Raw genomic sequence first — 25,475 nt, 5'->3', positions numbered from 1 at the left:
TTCGTACAGAGACCAGAAAGGGGGCAGTTTGAACCCTCTGACCCTCTTCTCTTCTCACAGCAGGACTCCTAGTTCTGGTTTCACTCCCGCAGCAGCGCCTGTGCAAATGATCAATCGATAATCTGTGAAACCTCACAAAGATTGAGCTGGAATGTGTCCAGTTACAGAATCAATGCAAATTGATGCCCGCCCGATACAGTTTGAACTTGAACCCAACATTAATCCTAATTGTAACAGCCTAGAATTTGCAAGGGAGAGTTGCAATAAGACAAAAGGAATAAAAAAATGTCCAGAAATCTTTGGCTGATCGTCAATTTATTAACTTAATTCGCTGGTTTAGGAAAATATTGGCAGCCTTTTTGAAATTAAAAAATGGTTGGCAGTTTGACTGTTGAGGCAGTTATTTCCACACACTTTTCATTGGCGGGAAAAAACAGACTGTGATTGGTCACCAGAAAACACCAATGCAGTTGACCATAGAGCGACCAATCACAAGTACGCTATCTGCATTCCTCCAGAAGCTATAAGAAGGGCAGATGTGGGAGGAGATTTTCATTCTTTCTCTGAACGAGTGTAACGTGGAAATGTCTGGAAGAGGAAAAACCGGTGGTAAAGCTCGGGCCAGGGCCAAATCTCGCTCCTCCCGGGCTGGATTGCAGTTCCCTGTGGGCTGTTATCACAGGCTCCTGCGAAAGGGCAACTACGCTGAGCGTGTGGGTGCCGGAGCCCCGGTCTACATGGCTGCTATGCTCAAGTATCTGACCACTGAAATCCTGGAGCTGGCCGGCAACGTGGCCTGCGACAACAAGAAGACCCGCATCATTCCCAGGCACCTGCAGCTGGCCATCCGCAACGACGAGGCGCTCAACAAGCTGCTGGGAAAGGTGACCATCGCTCAGGGCGGGGTGCTGCCAAATATCCAGGTGGTGCTGCTACCCAACAAAACCAGCACTGCCAGCTCCAAGAGCAAGTAAAGTGGACAGGATTTAATCTAATAACCCAAAGGCTCTTTTCAGAGCCACCCACTGTATCTGGGAAAGGGTTGCTCACTATTTAGCCATTTTCTGTTATAAACAGGACACTGACTGTGGAACATGTAGAAATCTAGATCTACAAACAGTGCAGCGGGCATGCTGTGAGAGAATATTCTGATCAGTGAATCGATATAGAGAAGGACTGGCTTCAGAGTAAAACAAAACACACGGACACTAACGTGAGACCGACACTCAATGAACACGTTGTTGGGAGAGCCGAATATGAACGGATGTTAAGAACCGAGTATAAAGTGAGTGAGCGGTTGTTGGGCTTACATTTCCTTATTGGGACAATAATTCCAAAGGGAGAAATATGTACATCCGGAACCATACAAACATTTCCCCTTTTAATTAGCAGACAGGATCGAACCAGAATTGCAGCTTTGGTTAATTTAAAATATTTCAAATAATAACTAAAGTTCCCACCTGTCCTGCATTAAGAGCTGGTTTTAAAGGTGAGATTCAATATTCAGACACCTCGTTCTCTCTCTCGCGCGGATCTATCCCGGTATGTGGAGTTGTATCAATTCACAATCAGAACTGCCAATTAAAGTTTCCGACTCACACTATGCGAGTTCATTCAGTCTACTGGGCAGCTCACTCACATTTCAACCGAGATCATAAACGCTCCGTCAGATATTCACTGCCCCCAATTTGTAAATCCCCAGTTAAGGTAACACTACAAGACCTGCACGGTGTGTGCAGACCAATTTGCCTTGCACAGATTGCAGCACTTTCCTTTGCTGATTTGGTGGCTCATAAAAGAGCCGTTGTTGCATTTGGTGCTAAAGTCTGGAGCCGGGCAGGGGGAGTTCAGGTGCGCTCCCTGTGGATGCGGCCGGCCAGCTGGATGCCTTTGATCATGATGGTGACTCGCTTAGTGTGGATGGCACACAGATTGGTGTCCTCAAAGAGTCCCACCAGGTAAGCCTCACTGGCCTCCTGCAGGGCCACGACGGCCGAGCTCTGGAAGCGCAGGTCCGTCTTGAAGTCTTGAGCGATCTCCCACAACAAGCGCTGGAAGGGCAGTTTGCGGATCAGCAGCTCGGTGGATTTCTGGTAGTGGCGGATCTCCCTCAGAGCCACAGTGCCAGGTCTGTAGCGATGGGACTTCTTCACTCCGCCCGTGGCTGGAGCGCTCTTCCGGGCCCCTTTTTTCGCCAGCTGTTTGTGAGGAGCTTTCCGTCCGGTCGATTTGCGCGCTGTCTCATTGGTCCTGGCCATTTTCTCAACTGATCTCAGCAAAATCTGGAACAAAGGGACTGTCAATGCGGAATCTGCAGTGTGTCCGCCTTGTTATACTCAGTGATGGACCGCCCCGAGCACTGATTGGCTGCAGACCGAAAGCCAGGCTGTTTAATCCCAACTCTGACCAATCAATGAAATGCTAGAAACTCAGTCCCCGATTGGCTGAGCTGGGATTCATCGCCCATTTCAAAATGCCCGCCAATTTTAGTGAAGGAAATAAGCGTTTTCATAGATGCATAAAAGATAGGAGCAGGAGTAGGCCATTCGGCCCCTCGAACCTGCTCCGCCATTCAATGAGATCATGGCTGATCATTCAATCTCAGTACCCTGTCCCTGCCTTCTCTCCATATCCCTTGATCCCTTTAGCCTTAAGAAATATATCCAACTCCTTCTTGAATATTTTTAATGTATTGGCCTCCACTGCCTTCTCTGGTAGAGAATTCCACAGGTTCACCACTCTCTGGGTGAAGAAATTCCTCCTCATCTCTGTCCTAAATGGATTACCCCTTAGACTGTGACCCCTGGTTCTGGACACCCCCACCATCGGGAACATCCTTACTGCATCTAGTCTGTCTAGTCCTGTTAGAATTTTATAAGTTTCAATGAAATCCTCTCTCATTCTTCTAAACTCCAATCGACCCAAGCTCTCCTCATACTTCATTCCTGCCATCCCAGGTATCAGTCTGGTGAATCTTCGCTGCTCCCCCTCCATGGCAAGAACATTCTTCCTCAGATAAGGCGACCAAAACTGCACACAATAACCAAGATGTGGTCTCACTAAGGCCCTGTACAACTGCAGCAAGACATCCTTGTTCCTGTACACAAAGCCTCTCGCTACGAAGGCCAACATGCCATTTGCCTGCTTAACTGCCTGCTGCACCTGCATGCTCACCTTCAGCGACTGGTGCACAAGGACACCCAGGTCTTGTTGCACTTCCCATTCTCCCAATCTATTGCCATTCAGATAATAATCTGCCTTCCTGTTTTTGCCACCAAAGTGGATAACCTCGCATTTATCCACGTTATATTGCATCTGCCATTCTTTTGCCCAATCACCCAACCTGTCCAAATCATCATGGAGAGTCTCGGCACCCTCCTCACAGCACATACGGCCACCCAGCTTTGTGTCGTCTGCAAATTTGGAGATATTACATCAAGTTCCCTTGTCTAGATCATTAAAATATATTGTGAATATCTTGTGCCCAAGGAACAATCCCTGCATCACCCCACTAGTCACTGCCTGCCACTCAGAAAAAGAGCCGTTTATTCCAATTCATTGCTTTCTGTCTGCCAACCAGTTCTCTATCCAAGTCAATACCTTGCCCCCAATCCCATGTGCCTTAACTTTACACGGTAATCTCTTATGCGGGACCTTGTCAAAAGCCTTCTGAAAGTTCAAATACACCACATCCACTGGTTCTCCCTTATCTATTTTACCAGTTACATCCTCAAAAAATTCCAGTAGATTAGTCAAGCTTGATTTACCTTTTGTATATCCATGTTGACTTTGTCCGATCCTGTCGCTGTTTTCCAAGTGCTCTGCTATTACATCTTTTATAATGGACTCTAGCATTTTCACCACTACCGATGTCAGGCTTACCGGTCTGTAATTCCCTGTTTTCTCTCTACCACCTTTTTTGAATAGTGGGATAAAATTAGCTACCCTCCAATCCATGGGTTACTGTTCCAGATTCCATCGAATGCTGGAAGATGATCAGCAAAGCATCAACTATTTCTAGGGCCACTTCCTTAAGTACCCTAAGGAGGTAGATTATCAGGCACTGGGAATTTATTGGCCTTCAATCCCATCAAGTTCCCGAACAACATTTCCCTACAAATACCGATTTCTTTCAGTTCCTCCCTTTCATCAGACCGTATGTTCCCCGACATCTCTGGGAGGTTATTTGTGTCCTCCTTTGTGAAGACCGAAACAAAATATGTATTTAATTGGTCTGCCATTTCTTTGTTCCCCATTATAAATTCCCCTGATTCTGACTGCAAGGGACCTATGCTGGACTTCGCCAATCTTTTTCACTTCACATATCTATAAAAGCTTTTACAGTCAGTTTTTATGTACCCGCAAGTTTACTCTCATATTCTATTTTCCCTTTCTTAATTAATCCCTTTGTCCTCCTTTGTTGAATACTAAACTGCTCCCAATCTTCAGGTTTACTGCTTTTTCTGGCCAATTTATATGTCCTCTCCTTGGATCTTATGCTATCCCTAATTTCCCTTGTAAGCCACGGTTGAGTCAACTTTTTGGATTTATTTTCATGCCAAACAGTGAGGAACAAATTCTGTAGTTCATCCATGCAGTCTTTGAATGTTTGCCATTGCCTATCCACCGTCAACCCTTTGAGTGACATTCCCCAATCAATCCTACCCAACTCCAGCCTCAGGCCATCGTAGTTTTCTTTATTTAAATTTAGGACCCTATGTTACCCATAATATCTTGATAACTTCAATAAAATCACCTCTTAATCATCTAAATACCACGGAATGCAACGATAGTTTGTACAATAAGTGCGTGATATTCACTGGTGTATATTATTATAATTGTGTTGGTCCATTTATTATAGAACAAACTTTGCCAGGAACCTGTTATTTTCTGTCCTTTATGTAATGAAGTTTACATTTGTTCTAACACAGCAGCAACATTGTGACACTGAACGCACACCAGATCATATGTGTTAATGCAATGTTAATTTGCTTATTCATCATTCAGAGCCTGAGTGTAACATCAGCAATGAATTCTATCATTTCAGACCCCCCACCTCCTTCAACAAGGCCCAGTTATCCGGTATATCTGGTCAGAGAAGAACTCATCATTATCTGCGATGCTGCCAATGGTTACACTTTCGGTCAGCTTCAGTGGTTACTCAGGTGGCCGGTTGGCAATACAACCAATGAAATATACAAGGAACAACAATCGTTTACTAACTCAATAATAAATGTAAATACCAATAGTGACGGATGCTACAAATGCCTTTATGAGAAACAAGTGTCCGGACGCCGGATTAACTCTATTCCCAGTGATGCTGTGACCGTCCAAAGTGAGTTATACTTTCTGATATTTTATGCCATTCCAATTTTGTATAAAGGCTTCCAGAGATCAGCAACACCTTCAGTTGAAGAAACGTAGATATTGCTCTTGGGCTGGTGCACAAATGGGCGCTATCCAATCTGCTGCACGTTTTTGGTCCCGCCTGATGTTGACATCAATTGACTGCAATGGAACTGAATATCTACCTATAAAACTTGGCTCTGATAACTGGTAAAAATCTTATTGCGTGTGCTCAACTCTCTGTGGAAACGGAAACTGGGCAGTGTGCAAAAGGGGCGACCGATTAATTGCCACCATTTTGTGCTTCCGCACAACACAAATTTCACCGCAAAAATATGCTTTTACCGAGTTACCACGTTAAATTGTAGCGACCTCTAGAATTGTTCTTCTGCTGCGTCTTTATGGGGTAGAACTTCCTCCTGGGCAGCAATGGTATAATGGGCGGCATCGCTTCTTCTGCCTGTTCCACACCCCGGTGCGTATAATGGGAGGCCGATTGCATTGCTCACATTCTGTGTTACACCCGATATGATTTAATACTGCAACATCTTCAGGAAAGAAATTTATAACGAATTAACCCGAGGTAAGGCAGCAGGCTAAAAACCAGTAATGTAATATAAGAATTGCTAGACGAAATTAATAGCAAAGCATCTGAATGATGCCGTTGGTGTCTCTATTGATGTTGGCTGCCTGTGTGTGGCTGCCTCAACTTCAGCTGGATAATATGGGCAATGTGGGAATGCTGCCCATTATATATCCTGCTCGCTTTTGCTTTGCATTGTTTTCAATGGAAAATAAAATAATGTGGGGCGGGCGGTGGGTATGATGGAAGGATGATCGGAAATCGCCGTTTTACGCCCCTAGGGATGTCGAGAGTTCTGGTGCATATCTCTCTAATTGTGGCCCATGATAACAGAGCTAGTTTTACATTCCTGCGGTGGTGTAAATTGGGTGATGTCCATTGGCCGCGTGTAATAATTGCAAGCCTGCTTTTCCCTCCATTGACTTTAAATATAATGGCCTAGAAATTCAGTCGCGTTTGCGCCCACTTATGGGCTATAGAGTGGTTTGCGCCGGAAGTTTTTTCGCGCCCGAAATTCAGTTGGTCCGTAACATCGACGTTAGCCATTAGTGCTGCACCGGCACCGATGACGTCATCGGTCTGCTCAGCGGCCCCGGTTCCAAAGCAATTCCGGTCCGACCGCCAAATTCAGTTGCGGCTGCCTCTCCCGTGGCGGCCGCAAACAGCGTTTGCAAAACGGTGCCTTGCAGCTCCGAGAGGCCGGCTCATAAAGGTGGAGGGGTGGCCGGCCGCTTTCCCGGCGGCCGCCTGGCAGCACCTCCCTCCCCGGACTCCTGCATCACCCCCCCGTGGCATTGGTGTGTCACTCCCGCGAGCCCGGCACTTCTCCGTGGTGCCGGGCTCATTTGCCGGGGGAATCCAGCTGCGATCTCACGGCTGCAGGCAGCTCCTCCTTAAGAGAAGGAGGAGGCCTGCAGTACCCCAGCCTGCAGCACCGCATCAGGTGGCGCAGCGGCAGCTGGACACCTGAAACTGACATTCTTCACCCCAAACGAGGCAGCCAGATCCTCCAATAGCGCCTGCCTCCATGTTAGGGCGGCGCAACTGAATTTCAGGCGGGCGCTACGGGAATCCGGCCGAGCGCTAAATTTCAGGCGCTAATGACCTGGCGGGGCTATACCTAATTTCTAGGCCAATGACCAGTCAATTCATTATCATCCGTTTGATACCACCTCTCAAAGTTAATTGACCCTCAGAGTCTCGCGCCTTACAGATTTATGTTGCGATACGAAAATAAATTCTTTAAAATCTATTATTTTTAATCTTCTGGTCTAGGACAAAAGATGATCACCAGTGTTTCTTTGTACCACTAGCCGGGTGTGTATATGAAAGGAAATTCAGCTCCCATTACCTGTTCCGATTCCGACCAGAACAACGTCAACAACTTCACTTTCAATCGGGACAATTTGTTACTGAGCTCCCTCGATATTTGTTCCCCTCATCATTTTGCCTCCATCGTTATCAGCAACCTTTCCAATATATGCACAGGATTTTACAGCTGCAGTTATGAGATGAGATTGTTCGGAAGGCAATTATTATCACACCTCAGTAACTCTGTGTTAATAACTGTAGAAGGTAACTCTTCCTACTTTTGCTTTACTTAACAAAACCTCAATTCCTACACCTAGAAAGAGTTTCTGATTTCCTCACTCATGCAACAAACAATACATTCCCCATTCTTTGGCAAAACATACTCTTTCTGAACTGGTAAGAGATGCGGCTGTTACACAGCTGAATTTCGTCTTTGGCAGAAGCGACAAACGGGCGGAATCTTATTGGCCGCGTGTTATTTGCCCCGCCCGATATTCAGTCCCAGTAACATGAATGGGACTGAACCCGCCGGTCAATCACCTGGCAGTAGAAAATCTGTGGAGTTACTGGTCGCTCACATCCAGTGTCTTTCACTTCTATTCGTGACAGTTGTTATGATTGGTAAAGCATTAGACTAACTGACTCCTGCTTTAGTGAATTATCCTCCTAAACCTTTTGCATTGCCACACCTCTGCTCACCTTCAACAATGTTGGCACATACCATGTAGCACTACTCATAACTGGTATTATGTGGCTGTCTCTCCATATCTGTAGAGCTTCCCCTGTGGAAACCCCAGAACTTTAAATGTGCTATTTCAGAGTGTGTTCCTGTTCTGCAAGACACAGCAGTAAGAATAGTGAGAACCATCTGGTTAAACATTAGTCATATTGGGATAGATATTCTACCTACCACTTGGGCAGAACCCCGGTGTTGCCATTACAAAAACCAATGGAAATGTAACTGGAGACGGTTCTATAACCAGCTGCAATGCTTAACGACAATTAATACACTTAGCCAGCAAAATAAACAACAAGCCCATTTTCCAGGAATGAATCTTCTACTATGAGGATCCGAACCATGCTGAAACTGAAATTGGTCTAATATTTAGCACATTAAAGACAAACGTGAAGTTAAAGTGTGAAGAATGAATGTGGTGGAATTGGTCATGGCGGGGCAGGGGGTAGGGAGTGCGGTTGTAAAACTGATGGTAGCACATTAGTGACCTGGTATATGCTGCGCCCGATATTCAATTCAGTCGCCGAGTAATATGCTGTCAATTGAACTTAATATCAATCTCTACATAGAGCGGGCGGCCGATCCGACACTTTTCGTTTTTCGCCACCGTCCGAGTCCAATTTCTCGCCAATATTGACTTCTAACGACTCAATCATATCATCAGCAACTTGCTCAATTGAACTTAGCGCAACTCAACACTGAATTGATGGCAATGACTTCAGCATATGAAATTTAGTCAACTTCCCTCAATACGTTTTCTTTTCAGAGATTTTTAAACCAGTCATAACAATACATCCAGCAAATGATGAAATCGGTGGAAACGTCTCTATTACCTGCACCAGATCGACTGTCTATCCGAGCATCATATTCTTCTTGCAGAGAGCTGGCGATGCCAATTTCTCTGCCTCCCTCTCTGTGTCAGCTGAGGATCATTCTGTCACCATCACCTTCACCAATGTGACTCAGGATGATGAAGGAGCCTACTCCTATCGCTATAAAGCAATGGTCAATGGAACAGTGTTAACATCAGCTATCAGTCAACTTGTGCAGGAGACTGTAAAGGGAGAGAGCGATTTATAAAGTGACATGTGGGTAAAGGTAATGAATGGCTACAGGGCTCGTGGCAATAAATACATTGTGAGATTTCTGGAGCCACACTGTATTGTAGGAGACTACCTACTCCTAGCAAAAAACATTGATCTCGAAGAGGTTCAACAGAAAAGGTTTAATTGTTGAGGTTGCATGCTGAACACAAAATGGAGTCAGAGACTACATAAAGTACGACTGCCTTTCATCAGTGCACAGCTTCGACTGCTCCTCCCCCGCTCTGGGCTTCACTATGTTGCAGATCGAGTTTCTTAAAGGTGTGATCCTTCTTAAAGGCATGACGCCTGATTTATAGTCTACGGACCGGAAAGCGGATTGTGTCCATTCTGTGATTGGTACGCCACACAGCTCCCCCCAGAATCCGCCAGTAGGGAGTGTACGAACCGGCGTGGCGGCTTGATGGCACGGCCGGAACGGCTCTTGGTGGTTGGTGTCGGGAGCGGGACGGTCGGATGCGTCGGGCTCTTATGCGGTCTGCCCCACGGTGGGGGTTGGCCCACTGGAACGGGTTCGTCGGGCTCTAGGTGCGCCAGCTTGAGCCGGTCGACCAACACCTTGTCAGTTCTGCTGCCCACTTCGAGGAGAAAGAACTTGTACCTGTCTGGAGTACCTTGTAGGGTCCGTCATATGCGGGCCGTAGAGCTCCTCGGTGGGCGTCATGGTGCATGAAAACAAATTTGGCCATGTGCAGGCTAGGTGGTACGCGGGTTGCTCATTCGCCGTGCCGCCCAGTGGGTACCGGAGCGAATTGTTGTGCTCGGTTGGCGAAAGCGCGGCGTTGCTGGTCAGCCGACCAGGGGGTCGTGGCAGTGGGCAGGAACTCTCTGGGTACGTGCAGCGGCTGGCTGTACACGAGTTCCGTCGCCGAGGCTTGCAGGTCTTCCTTGACTGTGGAGCGTAGGCCGAGTAGCACCCATGCGAGGCGGTCGATGCAAGCCTCGTCCTCGAGGCTGGCACGGAGGGACGCCTTCATGGACCTGTGGAATCGCTCGCACAGTCCATTGGCTTGGGGGTGGTAAGCCGTGTTGCTGTGAATGGCCACCCCGAGGTTTTGGGCGATGGCGGCCCACAGATCAGAGGTGAACTGCGGGCCTCTATGCAACGCCATGTCGGAGGGGATGCCGAACCGAGCGACCCAGGTACCAATGAACGCCCTCACAATGTCGGCGGTGGTGGTGGACGTCAGTGGAATGGCCTCGGGCCTCTGGGTGGTACGGTCCACGATTGTCAGCAGGTGTGTGTGACCTTGTGATGGCAGCAGGGGGTCGCCGAGGTCGATGTGGACGTGGTCGAACCTTCTTTCTGGCACGGTGAACTCCTCGAGTGGGGCTTTGACGTGCTGGTGGATTTTGGCACGCTGGCAAGCTATGCAGGATCTGGACTAGATGCGCACATCTTTGCGCAGGCTTGGCCAGACAAATCGGTTGGCCACCAGTCTAATGGACGCACGGGTGCCGGGGTGTGAGAGGCCGTGGACGATGTCGAACACCCGTTTTCGCCAGGACACCGGGACTACGGGGCGGAGTTGCGCCAAGGAGTTGACGCATTTGACTGTGACGGCGGACGGGCCGCAGGCGACGTTGTTCAGTCGCAGCCCTGGGGGGATTGTGGGCGCGGAGAGCATATCGGGGTCAGTGCATTGCTCCACTGCCAGTTGAGCATAGTCCACTGCCAGGTGGGCGCCGTGGACGGAGGTGCGGGATAGGCAGTCGGCCACCACGTTGTCTCGACCGGAGACGTGCCGGATGTCCGTGGTGAATTCGGAAACCATGGCGAACTGACGTTGTTGCCTGGCTGACCACAGGTCCACAGATTTTTTCATCGCAAATGTCATGGGTTTGTGGTCGAGAACCGCGGTGAAGGGGCGGCCCTCCAGAAGCGATCTAAAATGGCGGACTGCCAGGTACTGTGCAAGGAGCTCGCGGTCAAAGGTGCTGTATTTGGCCTCCGGGGGGTGCAGTTGGCGGCTGAAAAAGGACAGCGGTTGCCAGACCCCATCGACCCACTGTTCGTACATGGCGCTGACCGCGTGGTCGGAGGCGTCCGTGGTGAGGGCCACCCTGGCATTGGGCTGTGGGTGAGCGAGCATGGTGGCGTCGGCGAGCGCCTTTTTGATGGAGTCGAAAGCGGTCAACATGTCCGCCGACCACTCGATCGCCATTCTGTCTTTCTTACCCCGGAGGGCTTCGTATAGGGGCCGCATGAGGGAGGGCTCTCCGGGAATGAAGCGGTTGTAAAAGTTGATCATCCCCAAGAACTCCTGGAGGCCTTTGATGGCGGTAGGCCGGGGGAACTGCTGGACGGCATGCACCTTGGCGGGCAGGGGAATGGCTCCATCCTGCGTGATGTGGTGGCCGAGGAATTCGATCCTACTGAGGCCGAATTGGCACTTGGCTGGGCTGATGATGAGCCCGTGCTCACTGAGCTGCTGGAACAGGGTGCGGAGGTGCTTGATGTGTTCCTGCTTGGAGGAACTAGCTGCCAGGATGTCATCCAGGTAGACAAAGAGGAACTTCAGGTCCCGGAGAACCGAGTCCATGAGCCGCTGGAAGGCCTGGGCCGCGTTTTTGAGGCCGAAGGGCATTCGGAGGAACTCGAATAGCCCAAATGGGGTGATTATGGCTGTTTTGTGAACGTCCGTGGGGTGGTCTGGCACCTGATGGTAACCGCGCACCAGGTCGACTTTGGAGAAGACTGAACGGCCGGCCAGTCTAGCCGAGAAGTCTTGAATGTGTGGCTTGGGGTACCGATCCATCATGGTGGCGTCGTTTAGGTGCTGGTAGTCCCCGCAGTGGCACCTTCCCCCATCAGGTTTGGTGACGATGTGGAGTGGGGAGGCCCAGGGGCTGTTGGAGTGGCGGATGATGACGAGCTGTTCCATTGTGGCGAGCTCGGCCCGCGCGATCTCCAGCTTGGCTGGGTCCAGCCTGCGGGCGTGGGCATACACCGGTGGGCCTGTGGTGGGGATGAAATGTTCTAACCCGTGCTTAGCATCCTTCGCGGAGAAAGTCGGTTTGGCGAGGGCTGAGTAGTGGTCCGTTGAGCGGGCGCGGCACTGCTATGCCATTTTGGCGGGTTGGCGGGGGGCCATGGCGCTCGGGATAGTTGACATGGTGTTCATGTCCGCGAGGCGGCGCCGACCAACAGGCCGTGGGCACACAGGAAATCCGCACCGAGGAGCAGGGAGAACACATTGGCGGTGATAAACTCCCAGTGGCAGCGGCGGCCTGCGAGGTCGATGGTGACGGTGCGGGTGCCGTACGTCCGGATGTCAGTGCCATTGGCGGCAGCCAGCGCAGGGCCGCAGCAGCCTCGCTGCATCTCGAGGGCGGACGCGGGAATGCTGCTGCGATGCGCGCCCATGTTGCATAGGAAACGGTGTCCGGAGGCGCTGTCCGTAATGTACAGCAACGTGCCTGCTTGCCCCACGGCCATCGTGTAGGTCGGTGTGGGGGCGGTTGGAAACGTGCGGGGATGGCTGCAGCGGCATGTCCATGCACCTAACCGGGTATGGAAGTAGCAGTAGCCCTGGGTCAGAGGGCTTGGGGGACGTGGGGGCCTGGGGGGCCTCGTGGCCCAGCTGTGTGGCTGCGCGATAGAGGGTGGAGCACGCGCCGACGCTGCGGAGGCCAGGTCGGGTGTGACGGCGTGGTTGGAGCTGGCAGACAGGAGCTTATCGGCTTCATCGGCCAGGGCCTCGAGGTCCATGAGGCTGGACGCCATGATCTCCGGGCGGATGCTGGGAAGTAGTTGGCGGATAAAGAGCGTGCGGAAGAGGGAGCCGGGCGGTTTATCGCCGGTCAGAGCAAGCATGCGTGAGAGCGAGTCTGATGGCGTGGAGTCACCGAGGCCCGGTAGGTCGAGGAGGTGGCAGTTGCGCAAGAATTGGGAGGCTGTGAATTTTTTAATGAGCGCGGCCTTGAGATGTGCGTACTTGCCTTCCTCCAGAGGGTTTTATAGTGTTGTCCAGGCTTTCGTGATTGTGGAGCTGCCCAGGTAGGCAAGGAGGTAGTTGTACATTGTTGCGTCGGCGGTGATGCCGCAGAGTCGGAATTGCGATTCGGCTTGAAGGAACCAGGCGGAGCCCAGGTTCTCCCAGAACTCCGGCAGCTTCCAGAAACTGTGTTTGTGTCAGCCATGGTTATGCTTAGGAGTCGTCCTGAGCGTCAGGGTCACCAATGTAGGAGTCTACGTACTCCTAGCAAAAAATACTGAACTCGGAGAGGTTCAACAGAAAAGGTTTAATTGTTGAGGCTGCATGCTGAGCACAAAATGGAGACAGAGTCTACACAAAGTACGACTGCCTTTCATCAGTGCACAGCTTCGACTGCTCCTCCCCCGCTCTGGTCTTAACTATTGAAATAAAGAGTAGATTTGCCTTTCTAAATCTAGGCTTTATTAACTTTAAAAACCCAACAGCACATCTTCAACACCCAGTCCCAACCAAGGCTGTAGAGAACTGAATTTAAGATGGCCACCACAAATCACATGACATCAACTACCAATGAGTTTACAGCATATATCTCAAGGCAGGAAACAAACAACCAATTACAATACTTCTTACTAAACATAAAGAATAATCACCACATTTACCCCTCCTTTTAAAATATACTCCAACCTAAATAACCTTTACAATTTATAATTAATTATTTACAACTAAAATAATACAAATATAATATTTGAACAATTTTAAAACATTACTATCAATTTAAAAGTCCATTTTCAGTCGCTCGACCGGATATCTTTATTGTGTCGACCTTCTTAACCCTGGTGAAATTCCTTGCCCTCCCACACCAGGAGACACAGAAGTATCTTCTGCAGGAAGGCTATCCATATCCCGATTATCAACGGTTTCCAGATTGGAAATCCCATCAGGAGGTAAACTGGGAAGATCATGAACGTCCATCGAAGGCTGACTAATAGAAGTATAATTATCTGCAATAGGATTGGAAATATTCGTAGTATCTGTAGTGACATCCACATTATCTGAATCATGACTATTGTTAATATCCTCAGAAGAGGGCTGGCCACCACAAGGAGCCAAGTCTTTAATTGAAACAGTACTTTCGTTCCCACCTTGGAATCGAAAATGAGCATATTGGGAATTTGCCTCCAACAGCTCCACCTCCTCCACTAAAGGATCATATTTTGACAATCTAACATGACGTCGAAGCAGCACAGGCCCCTGCATAGTAAGCCATGAAGGTACCGAATATCCCGTAGTAGATCTCTGTGGATAGTTAAAGAGCCTTTCATGGGGGATCACATTAGTAGCCGTTGAAAGCAATGATCTAATGGAATGCAGGGAATCAGGCAGTACCATTTCCCACTGTGTATTCTTAAGGTTCCGGGATGTCAAAGCCAACATAACTGACTTCCAGATCACCCCATTGTATCGTTCACACTGTCCATTACCCTGGGGATTATACGGGGTAGTTCTACTAGTAGAGATTCCCCGACTCTGAAGGTATTCCTTCAACTGGGAAGACATAAAAGAACTTCTCTGATCCGAATGGATATACGCAGGCATCCCAAAAATAACAAAAAGTTGAGTCAGACATTTGATAACTGTAGCAGCTGATACATCTGCGCAAGGAAAAGCAAAAGGGAACCTTGAAAACTCATCCACAACAGTAAATATATATCGGTTTTGAGTAGTTGAAGGAAGAGGCCCCTTAAAATCAATGCTCAAACGTTCAAAAGGAGAAGTAGCCTTTATAAGATGAGCTCGTTGAGGCTTAAAGAAATTCGGTTTACACCGAGCACAAATAGAACATGATGAAGTCATCCGCTTGACGTCTTCAACTGAAAAGGGTAAATTCTTACTGCGTACAAAGTGTATCATCCTCGTAACCCCAGGATGGCATAAGGCATTGTGAAGATTAATAAGCGTATCTCCGTGAATCACAGAACAATAAGCCCTCGACAGCGCATCAGCAGCAACATTATCCTTCCCCGGACGATAAACTATTTCAAAATGGTAGCATGCCAACTCAATCCTCCACCTCATTATTTTATCATTCTTGATCTTTCCAAAATGTTTGACATCAAACATAAAGGACACAGATTTTTGGTCAGTTACCAACGTAAAATGTCGCCCCGATAAATAATGTCTCAATTTACGCAGTGCTTCTACTATTGCATGCGCCTCTTTCTCTATTGAAGAATGTCTTTTTTCACTATTATTCAAGGTACGTGAGAAAAAGGCCACAGGTATTCCATTTTGGTTCAGAGTAGCCCCAATTGCAAAATCAGAAGCATCCGTCTCAATCACAAAGGGAACCTGCTCATCAATAGAATGCACAACTGCTCCAAGGATATCCTTTTTAAAATTATCAAAACACTTCCTGGCCTCCCATGATAGAGGATATGTCGTAACCCAAATAAGGGGCCGGATCTTCTGTGAAAAGTTTGCAATCCAATTAGAATAATAAGAAAACAGTCCAACAACTCGTTGCAAAGCCTTAGAATTAGTAGGACAAGGTAAATCAATCAATGGTCGCAGACGTTCTGGATCTGGTTTAATCTTGTTTCCCCGAGATAATATACCCCAGTAGATTTACCTCAGTGGTCGAAAAGATAGACTTCTCTTTATTGGAAGTTAAACCAACTTTTTCTGCAGCTTGAAGGAATCTTTCTAAATTAGAATCATGCTCCACCCTTGATTTGCCACACACCGTGATGTCATCTAAGTATGAAAAGGTGTCAGAGAGAGAGTTATCACTTATAAAAGCATCCATTGCCCGTTGAAAACAAGCAACACCATTAGTAACACCAAATGGTATTCGGCAAAACTGATACAGCTTTCCGCCAGCCTCAAAGGCCGTATATGGTTGATCCCTCTTAACAATAGGAATCTGATGATATGCACTCTTTAGGTCAATAGTGCTAAAAACCTTATACTGAGACACTTTGTTGATAAGCTCATCAATCTTAGGCAAAGGGTACGCATCTAATTGAGTATACCTATTAATAGTTTGGGAGTAGTCTATCACCATTCGTTTCTTATGTCTCTCGTTAATGGTGACAACTACCTGTGCCCGCCAAGGCAAACAACTAGGTTCAATGATTCCTTCCAATAAAAGATGTTGAACTTCAGAATTGATAAATTCTCTATCCTGACTGCTATACCTTCTTGACTTGGTAGCAATTGGCTTGCAATCCGGCATCAAATTTAAAAAAAGTTATAATGGAGAAATGGATAAAGAGGTTAATCCACAAATAGCTAAAGGTGGCTTAGTCCCTCCAAACGAAAGACTGAGAGACTCGTGTAATTGAAGCACATCATGACCAATCAAAATATCCGCACAGAGATTAGGCAAAACAGATAGGCGTATATCAGTATACGTATTACCTAGAAGAATCAATTTCACAAGGCAACAACCAGCTACTTGTGAAGTGAGAGTCGTCTGAGCCATACACACCTGATAAGTAACAGGCGAAATTTTCAAACGCTTCTCCTTCGCAAACTGAAGACTTATAAAACTCTCAGTACTGCCTGTATCTATAAGGGCCTTCACTTCTAACCCATTAACTTGGGCCGTAACTATAGCTTTGTTTAGGCCATGAGCAAATGAAGCAGAAATTGATGCAATAAAAGCCCTATCTAAAGGCTGAATAGTCGCAGAGGAGGTAATTGAACCTGATGGTGGAGCTGATGATTTACAAACACGTGCATAATGACCTCTCTTGCCGCATTTACTACACACAGCCTCCCGAGCAGGACACTTCAGACGAGGGTGCCGGACGTTCCCACAAAAATAACACTTCTGAATCCTAGAGGCAACAGCCGCCGAAGTAGAAACTGTTTCAGAATCTAATAAACCACTCCTATTAAGTCCACATAATTCCCTTTCATCCTGAACTGCCGAAACCACAGTCGCAGGCCGATTAAAAAGAGCATAAGAATCCGAACTTCTCTGAGCCACATCCAATGTAGAGGCTTGCTCGAAAGCACTCTTAAGATCCAAAGTCTTATTTTCTAACAACTGCTGACGAATTGATCTAGACAGTAATCCATTAATAAAAGCATCCCGTACCGATTCTTCCTTATATTCTTCTGCTGTCATGGCCTTATAATTACAGTTAGCACAAAGGTGCCGAAGTGCTTGTAAATAAGTATCCAAAGATTCTCCCACCTGCTGCCTATGGGCAGATAGAAGGTGACGTGCAAATACCTCATTCTTTGGTTTAACAAAAATCTTTTCCAATGTAGAAATAGCCAATTCGTAAGTTTCACAGTCCAAAATATACTTATACACATCCGGAGCAATGTAGTTGATCAGCATATTCAGCTTATTTAGAGTCTCTTGATCCAACACACACAAAAAGTTTTTAAATGTACGATACCAGTTTTTCCATTTATCATCTACTCCTGCAGAATTAGGGTCAGCATTGAATCGTTCCGGTTGAAGATATTGCTCCATTCTGACTTAAAGCTAACAAATTGAAATAAAGTGTAGATTTGCCTTTCTAAATCTAGGCTTTATTAACTTTCAAAATCCAGTAGCACATCTTTCAACACCCAGTCCCAACCAAGGCTGTAGAGAACTGAATTTAAGATCGCCACCACAAATCACATGACATCAACTACCAATGAGTTTACAGCATATATCTCAAGGCAGGAAACAAACAACCAATTACAATACTTCTTACTAAACATAAAGAATAATCACCACAACTATGTTGCAGATCGAGTTTCTTAAAGGTGTAATCCTTCTTAAAGGCACGACGCCTGATATATAGTCTACGGACCGGAAAGTGGATTGTGTCCGTTCTGTGATCGGTACGCCACAGTATAAATGAATGAATTCATCCTGACAAACAGACAAATAACACATGGAACGAAAGAAAGGTGCATTAAACCCAAGAGATCTGTGGGTAAAATGTAGTTTAATCGAATGTAGCCCTTGACCTAGATTCGAGCTGGTGAAATTCCACCTGTGCGGGGATGGAACATGTGCGGAATCGCATCTGCTTCCAGTTATAAACCCGCTCGAAATTGAATGTAAATTGCTGGGTTCTATCAAGCACAGGCAATATGCGAAACCAAATTACCTCCTAAACAATTATGTTGAAAATTTCTCCTAGCACGTGTAATATTCGCTCTTACTTCCCAAATGTGATTCCACCATCGATATAGAAAAGGTAAGAGTAAGGTCCAGGAAGATATTGTTATCAAACAATGAACAACACAAATGGGTGCAGCTTTACCCAGTGGCTCAGTGGGTTCAAGCAATGAGGCACAGAGCATTGGCCACTGGCCTTTTAACAACCGGATAAAGAACAATAGTCACATTTCACGAAGTACTCGAGGGAGCTCTTTGGGCAGTAAACAATTTGAGCAAGGCCTCAATTGGGAGACGGGGGATTCAACGGCAAAGGTGAAAAGAGGGCAGTCGTGGATACATCACCTGTTATAGACCCGGCCCGAATTTAGTTCCCATTGAATTTAATAGGTGAATCTTGCAGTTGGCTGATGGCGCAGAATGTGCAGTATTGAAATAGACCCCCATTATAAACCACGCCGGATTTCCCTTTCCACTGAATGGAATTTAAAATTGGGAGAGTTGCACATTCAGCGGCTAATTCAATGTCGCCCATTGTTCACCTGTGCTTGGAGTTCAAATTAAGCACAAATAGAAAGTAAAATGAGCTGCATGTATAACGGTCAGCCGATCCGCTCCCCCCTTTTGGTAAATCTCCCGAATTCGGATTTCACCCTTCGTCTTGCGAGGAGGAAATATTGATAGGCCGTGAAGAATTCGCAAAAACTGAGCGCTGGTAAAAGCCAAAAATAGTTTAATGCGGTTTGTGTATTAATAAAAACCACTGTACGCTCTTTTAAAACTATTAAGTAATATAAAAACCATCAGGTTGTTTCTGACACAAATATTCACATCGAAGAAAATTCAGCACAGCTAATATTTATAGAATCATGCAGCCCAGAAGGAGGCTATTCGGCCCATGGTGCCTGTGCTAGCGCTCTGAAAGAGCTCTCCAAAAAGTCCAACTCCCCTACTCCTTCCCCTTAACCCTGCAAGTTACTGTCGAAGATGCTTATGACACTTTTTCAGGCATTGCAGTCCAGATCATAAATCGCTGAGTTAAAAAAAAATCTCCTCACCCTTCCTCTGTTTTTTTTTGACAAATATATTAAAAGCTGTGGCCTTTGCTTAACAACGCTCCTGCTAGTGGAAACAATTGCTCCCTACGTACTGTATAAAAAACCCTCGTAATTTTGAATAAATCTCTTAATCTTTCCTCCAAGGAGAGCAATCCCAGCTTTTCTAGTCTCTCCACATGACTGAATTCCCTAATTCTGGTATATCTCTTCTGTACCTGCTCCAAGGCCGTGACATTCTCTCTAGAGTGTGGTGAACATAATAGTACACAAGACTCTAGCTGAGGCGTAAGCAGTGATTTATAAAGCTTTACCATAACTTCCTTGTTTTTGCCTCTATTTTGAAACCAACGTGTCCTGGATACATTTTTTGCAGCCTTCGCAACTTGTCCTGCGACCATCAAAAATGTGTATATGTGAATCGACAGTTCTCTCTGTTCCCGCACCCTGTGTAAATGTTTTCCATTGAGTCTATTCTGCAGCTCCTCATTTTTTTCCCTGCCAAAATGCATCACTTCAAAAATCTCTGCATCAAATATATCTACCATTGTTCTGCCCAATGCACCATTCTTTCTCTTTCCTTCTAAAGTCTGCTGCTATGCTCCTCAGTGCTCACTATATCTCTATGCTTTGTGTCATTTGCGAACTTGGCAATTATTCCGCCGATACACCGTGCACATCATTAATATATATCAGAAAGAGCGATGGTCCTAATATCAACTCCAGGGGACACCAATTTATACATCCCTGCATTCTGAAATACAGCCATTCACCACTGCTCTCCGCCTCCTCCCTCTCAGCCATTAGCGAGTCCATGCTGCCAATACCCTTTAAACTCCAGGGCTTCAAATTTGCTGCGGTTGAGCTTATTTTAAGTGACATTTACTGCAAAACGAGTCTTCGACTACTTATTAGATCTCAAGCATTGTGAAAAGTTACCAAGTGTAAAATGAATTAGTGGTGAAATTCAGACAGGAACCTATCTGCCTAATGCAGCTGCCTGTTATTTCACAGCCAAATCAACGATTGAAATGATGGTTCGCAATGTTTGTGTGACTGCGGTGGGGGTGTTGGAGCAGTCGCTGTAGCGATCGCCATAAGGAACCAGAAAAGAAAAGGTAAAATAAAGAATTTATCATCATTTAACTATCTTCAACTTAAAAAGACCAAGTGTTTCATTGCTATGATGATACAACCACATGTGTTTGATACACACATTGAGTTAAATCATGCATATATTTATTTCTACAATGGGAAATAATAAATTCCCGGCCGACTCCAGTCAACTTGCTAGTAAGCCCGAAACATAGAAGATAGGAGCAGGAGTAGGCGATTCGGCTCCTCGAGCCTGCTCCGCCATTCAATGCGATCATGGCTGATCATCCAAATGTATTACCCTGTCCCTGCTTTCTCCCCATACCCCTTGATCCCTTTAGCCTTAAGAAATATATCCAACTCCTTCTTGGATATATTTAATGAATTGGCCTCTACTGCCTTCTGTGGTAGAGAGTTCCACAGGTTCACCACTTTCTGGGTGAAGAAATTCCTCCTCATTTCTGTCCTAAATGGCCTACCCCTTATCCTTAGACTGTGACCCCTGGTTCTGGACTCCCCGACCATCGGGAACATCCTTCCAGCTTCTAGTCTGTATAGTCCTGTTAGAATTTTATAAGTTTCGATGAGATCCCCTCTCATTCTTCTAATCTCCAGCGAGTACAAGCCAAATTGATCTAATCTCTCCTCATACGTCATTCCTGCCATCCCAGGTATCAGCCTAGTGAAACGTCACTGAACTCCTTCCATGGCAAGATCATCCTTCCTCAGATCAGGAATACAATAAAATTATATCCGGCATCACAAAGAGGGAGGAAACAAAGAGAAAGGGAGAGAGATTAAGATGAATCATAAATTTATATAAAGTGGAATTCTAAGTTTATCCGGGTAGAAATCAATCCCGGGCGGTAGCAGAAGAGGGAGTTACTGGATTGGTCGCTCATTCCATGCCCCACCTGATTTTGAGTTCCATTGAAACTAATGGAATTGAATATTGAGCAGCGCGTGTAGCAGGAGGCCGACCGTCCAAGCTGAACCTCGACTCCAATGATACTTCTGTGTACTCGGCTTGTGTAATGATTGGTTAACAGAACTTACATTGAAATGAATCACTGATAGAGATCGGTAAATTGAGCATCATGATCTAACCTGTCTCATGGAATACAATACTTTTTGTTCAGAAATTCGCAGGGCATGCCAGTTTGGTAAAAGCTGCCGCCAACTTAAATGAAATGAATCCTACCTTCAACGCAAAGGCCACGTTTTGAGAACATAAAGACACCACAATGCAACATATGATGTGATCATTTATACTGTTTTCTTATTTAGATGGTTATCATTCTAAATCGGTAGCACTCCCCATAATAATAAAGGATTCCGCTCTCCTCTCACATCTAACCTGGTGTAGGTTTTTTTTCATGAATTCGGCCCAGAGAAAAACGCATATCAATGATAACTGCAAGTTTCCGATTTCGCTTTTGGAATAGCCATCGTTTATTTGTCTTTATAGCAACAGGGACGTTATTTTGTACAATGCATTTTCAGACTATCATTAGCACCCTCACTCTTTTTATATGAATGGAAGTCTCTTGTATCAACAATATCAAACAGAAGACAAAACACGTAACATGAAGTTGTATTCAAATAACGTTTTACCATATTTTATATAATGCGCTTAACTCATTACAATATATTAATGGTTATTTTTACTGGCTTCCTAATGGAATCAACAAAATTACTTTTGCAATATATGGCAGGTTGTCCAGCTGCATTCAATTCGTGTTCCTTCTGTAATTTCACTTAACTGATTTCATTCTGTTTTTGTTAAATGTGGTTAGTAGGTGTGATCAATATATGAGATTAACGTATTGGATAAATAACCTTTATTTTTGAAATCACATTACTGTTATAAATTTCGTCATGACTCAGAATGCTGAAGATTGTCAGCCAATGCAAAAGCATCATGATTTAAGATACCACACACACTCACACACACACACAGATACACACACACATAATGGCATGCACAGACACAGACACACACAGATACACAAACACAGATAAACACACACAAACAGCTGCACATAACATCATGCACAGACACACACTCACACACACAGATAAACAAACAGTGATACACACAGATACAAATATGCATAACGTCATGCACAGACACACACAGATACACAAACACAGATACACACACAGATACAAATAACGTCATGCACACACACACACACACACACAGATACACATAACGCCATGCAAAGACACACACACACAGATGCACAAACACAGATACACACACAAACAGATACACATAATGTCATGCACACACGCACACACACACACAGATACACCTACACATAACGTCATGCACAGACACAAATGCACACCCATAGACCGAAACTTGCGCACAAAACACGGCCACACACAAATATATAAACATATACACATATACATAACATTCACACACAAAAACACACACACACAAATAAACATAAGCACACACACACCCACACAATCACAAATATACAAATATACAATTAGTAGCAGAAATCGGCTACACAGCCCTTCGAACCTTCTCAGACATTCAATAACAACATGACTGATCATCGACCGCAACCCCACTTTCCCACCCGAACTCCATATTCCTTGATTCTCCTAGAGTCCAAACATCTATCGCTCTCAGCCTTGAATATACTCAATGAATCAGCATCCACAGCCCTTTGGGGTAGAGAATTCCCAAGATTCATAATCCTCTCAGTGAAGAAATTCCTCCTCATCTCAGTGTTATACCCCTTATCCTGAGACTGTTCCTCCTATTTTTCGACTCTCCAGCCAGGGGAAATAACCTCTCAGCATCGACCCTATTAATCCCTCTCAGAATCTTATATGTTCCAATGAGATCACCTGTCATTTTTCTAACTCCATAGAGTAAAGGCTCAATCTACTCAAACTCGCATAGGAAAAAGTCCACATCCAAGGAATCAGTCTAGTGAACCTTCTCTGCACTCCCTCTAAGGCATGTATGCACTTTCTTAGATAAGGAGACCAAAACTGTGCTCAGTACTCCAGGTGTGGTCTCACCACAAAGCTCTGTACAGTTGTAGTAAGACTTCCATACTCGTATTCACCAACCCAGTTACAATAAAGGACATCAAGCCATTTGCCTTCTGCATTGCTTGCTGTGCCTGCATGCTAACTTTCTGTGTTTACTGACCGAGGGCAACTAAATCTCTCTGAACACCAACATTTAAAAATTTCTCAGCATTCAAAATAATCTGCTCTTCTATTCTTGCTACTAAAGTGGATAACCTCACACTTCTCCACATTATAGTCCATCTACTACATAAGTGCCCACTCACTTAACCTCTCTATATCCCTTTGGAGGCTCTTTGTGTTCTCCTCACAGCTTACTTCCCCACCTAGCTTTGTATCATCAGCAAACTTGGATATATTGCACTCGGTCACATCATTAATATAGATTGTAAATATACATAAAGACACACACACACGCACATGAATTGCTTTATATGCAGAATGTATATATTTCGCATCTCTCACAACCACGGGTTTGGGGAATGGAGTCGGGGGGCGGGCTGCAGGCAACTCATATGCGAAAAAGCACAATCGCATCTGCCACCAGGCCAGCGGTGACTGCATAAAATCCGGACAATCTGAGGTCCATACTGTAATGATATCAGCAAATAGTGATGTTATTTGCCTGTTTGATTATGATGCCTTAGCAGCATGATTGCAGGTATTGATTACTTATGCCTGACCAGCAGAGGTCATGTGACCGAGACAAGCGAGGCAGTTGAGTTTAGTTTCAGTTTCGTTCTAGATGCATCACTAGCTTAATGTCTCCTGTAATGCTGTTAACTTTGAGTTGAATATACTTTAGATTAAAAGACATTCTCTTTCATAAATGTCTCATCATTGAACCCACAAAGAAATCAATACATGGTGTCAGAAGTGGCTGAATGAGATGAAGAGAAAAATTCTGAAGTTAAATCAGCTCTCCACAGATTAAAAAGCCAAAAGAGAACATCGTTGTTTAACATTAGAGAATAGCTAACGAAGTGAAAAATGGAAGGTTTACTCCCACCAGCGATGCATCATTTGACAGGTAATGTGGCTGAAAATTGGAGGAGATTCAAACAACGTGTGGGGTTGTATTAATCAGCAATCGGAGCTGACGAGAAAAGTAATGAAAGGAAATCGTCACTGTTCTTACATGTCGTGGGTGATGAAGCGCTGGAGGTGTATAATAACTTCACATTCGCTGTTGATGGAGACAAAATGAAGCTAGATAAAATAATGGAACAGTTTGAGGCCTACTGCATACCTAAATGTAACGTGATGTTTGAGAGGCACAGATTTTTCACATGTGTACAGATAACGGGTGAGACTATTGATCAGTATGTGACTGAACTGAGAAACAGAAACAAATCGTGTGAATTTGGGGGACTGACAGACTCGCTGATAAAAGACAGACTGGTGTGTGGTATTCCAGATAATGGTCTAAGGGAAAGACTGCTAAGAGAGCAAGATCTAGACCTGGGAAAAGCCATAGCACTGTGTAGGGCTACAGAGGCTGTGAAGTTGCAGGCAAAGGAGCTGTTCAGTGATAGTAGCTGCAACGTGGAAGCAATGAGTAAGAATGGACACAAACCGTTTAACAAAAAGAGCGCCAATGTGAAAAAAGAGGTGTGGCCAGCAAACGAAAATGAAAGGGACAATCGAAAGTCATGTAGTCGATGCGGTACACAGCATACACCAAAAGAGTGTCCAGCATATGGTAAAAAATGCAATAGTTGCAACAAGAACAACCATTATGCCCGTTGCTGTAAGAAGCAAATGCAACAAAGCAAGGTCCATGCAGTAGATGAAAGCGAGATAGAGGAGTTCAATGTAGATGTTGTGTCTGAAAACAAAGAAGAAAGAGACTGGGTGTTCACACTAAAAGTGAATGACATACATATTCCATTTAAATTGGATACTGGAGCACAAGTTAATGTGATATCAGAGACTGATTTTAAGAAAATTAGACCCAGACCAAAGATACATGGAATAAAAGTGAAAGTGACAGGATACACAGGTACTGATATACCAGAGAAAGGAAGATGCATTGTCAAAGTAATACACAAGAACAGAGAGCACACGCTAGCATTAATCGTGGTGCCAAAGGATGTGCAAGCCATACTAGGTTT

General features: G+C 45.6%; 2 protein-coding genes and 1 pseudogene across 2 annotated transcripts in view; 2 read left to right on the top strand and 1 right to left on the bottom strand.

Annotated features, from left to right (window-relative positions):
• The first annotated feature begins 584 nt into the window (after window positions 1-584).
• LOC147085085 (histone H2A type 2-C-like) lies at window positions 585-974 on the top strand. Its single transcript, XM_085979301.1, has one exon. It carries the CDS (start codon window positions 585-587, stop codon window positions 972-974), a length of 390 nt encoding a protein of 129 aa, XP_085835427.1.
• Window positions 975-1,713: 739 nt separating this feature from the next.
• LOC147085084 (histone H3-like) lies at window positions 1,714-2,258 on the bottom strand (annotated as a pseudogene).
• A 2,770-nt stretch (window positions 2,259-5,028) lies between these two features.
• Window positions 5,029-25,475, top strand: part of LOC147085083 (leukocyte immunoglobulin-like receptor subfamily A member 3) — a 118,995-nt gene continuing 98,548 nt past the window's right edge. The window contains exons 1-2 of the mRNA XM_085979427.1: window positions 5,029-5,335; window positions 8,743-9,032. Of these exons, the coding sequence (XP_085835553.1) occupies window positions 5,029-5,335; window positions 8,743-9,032 (597 nt within the window). The remainder of the gene's footprint in view (window positions 5,336-8,742; window positions 9,033-25,475) is intronic.

This window comes from Somniosus microcephalus, unplaced genomic scaffold (assembly GCF_052327205.1).
Source record: "Somniosus microcephalus isolate GS21.2 unplaced genomic scaffold, FLI_Smic_1.0 unresolved_chr9, whole genome shotgun sequence".
Lineage (NCBI taxonomy): Eukaryota > Metazoa > Chordata > Chondrichthyes > Squaliformes > Somniosidae > Somniosus > Somniosus microcephalus.
This window is presented reverse-complemented; position numbering and strand designations above follow the sequence as displayed.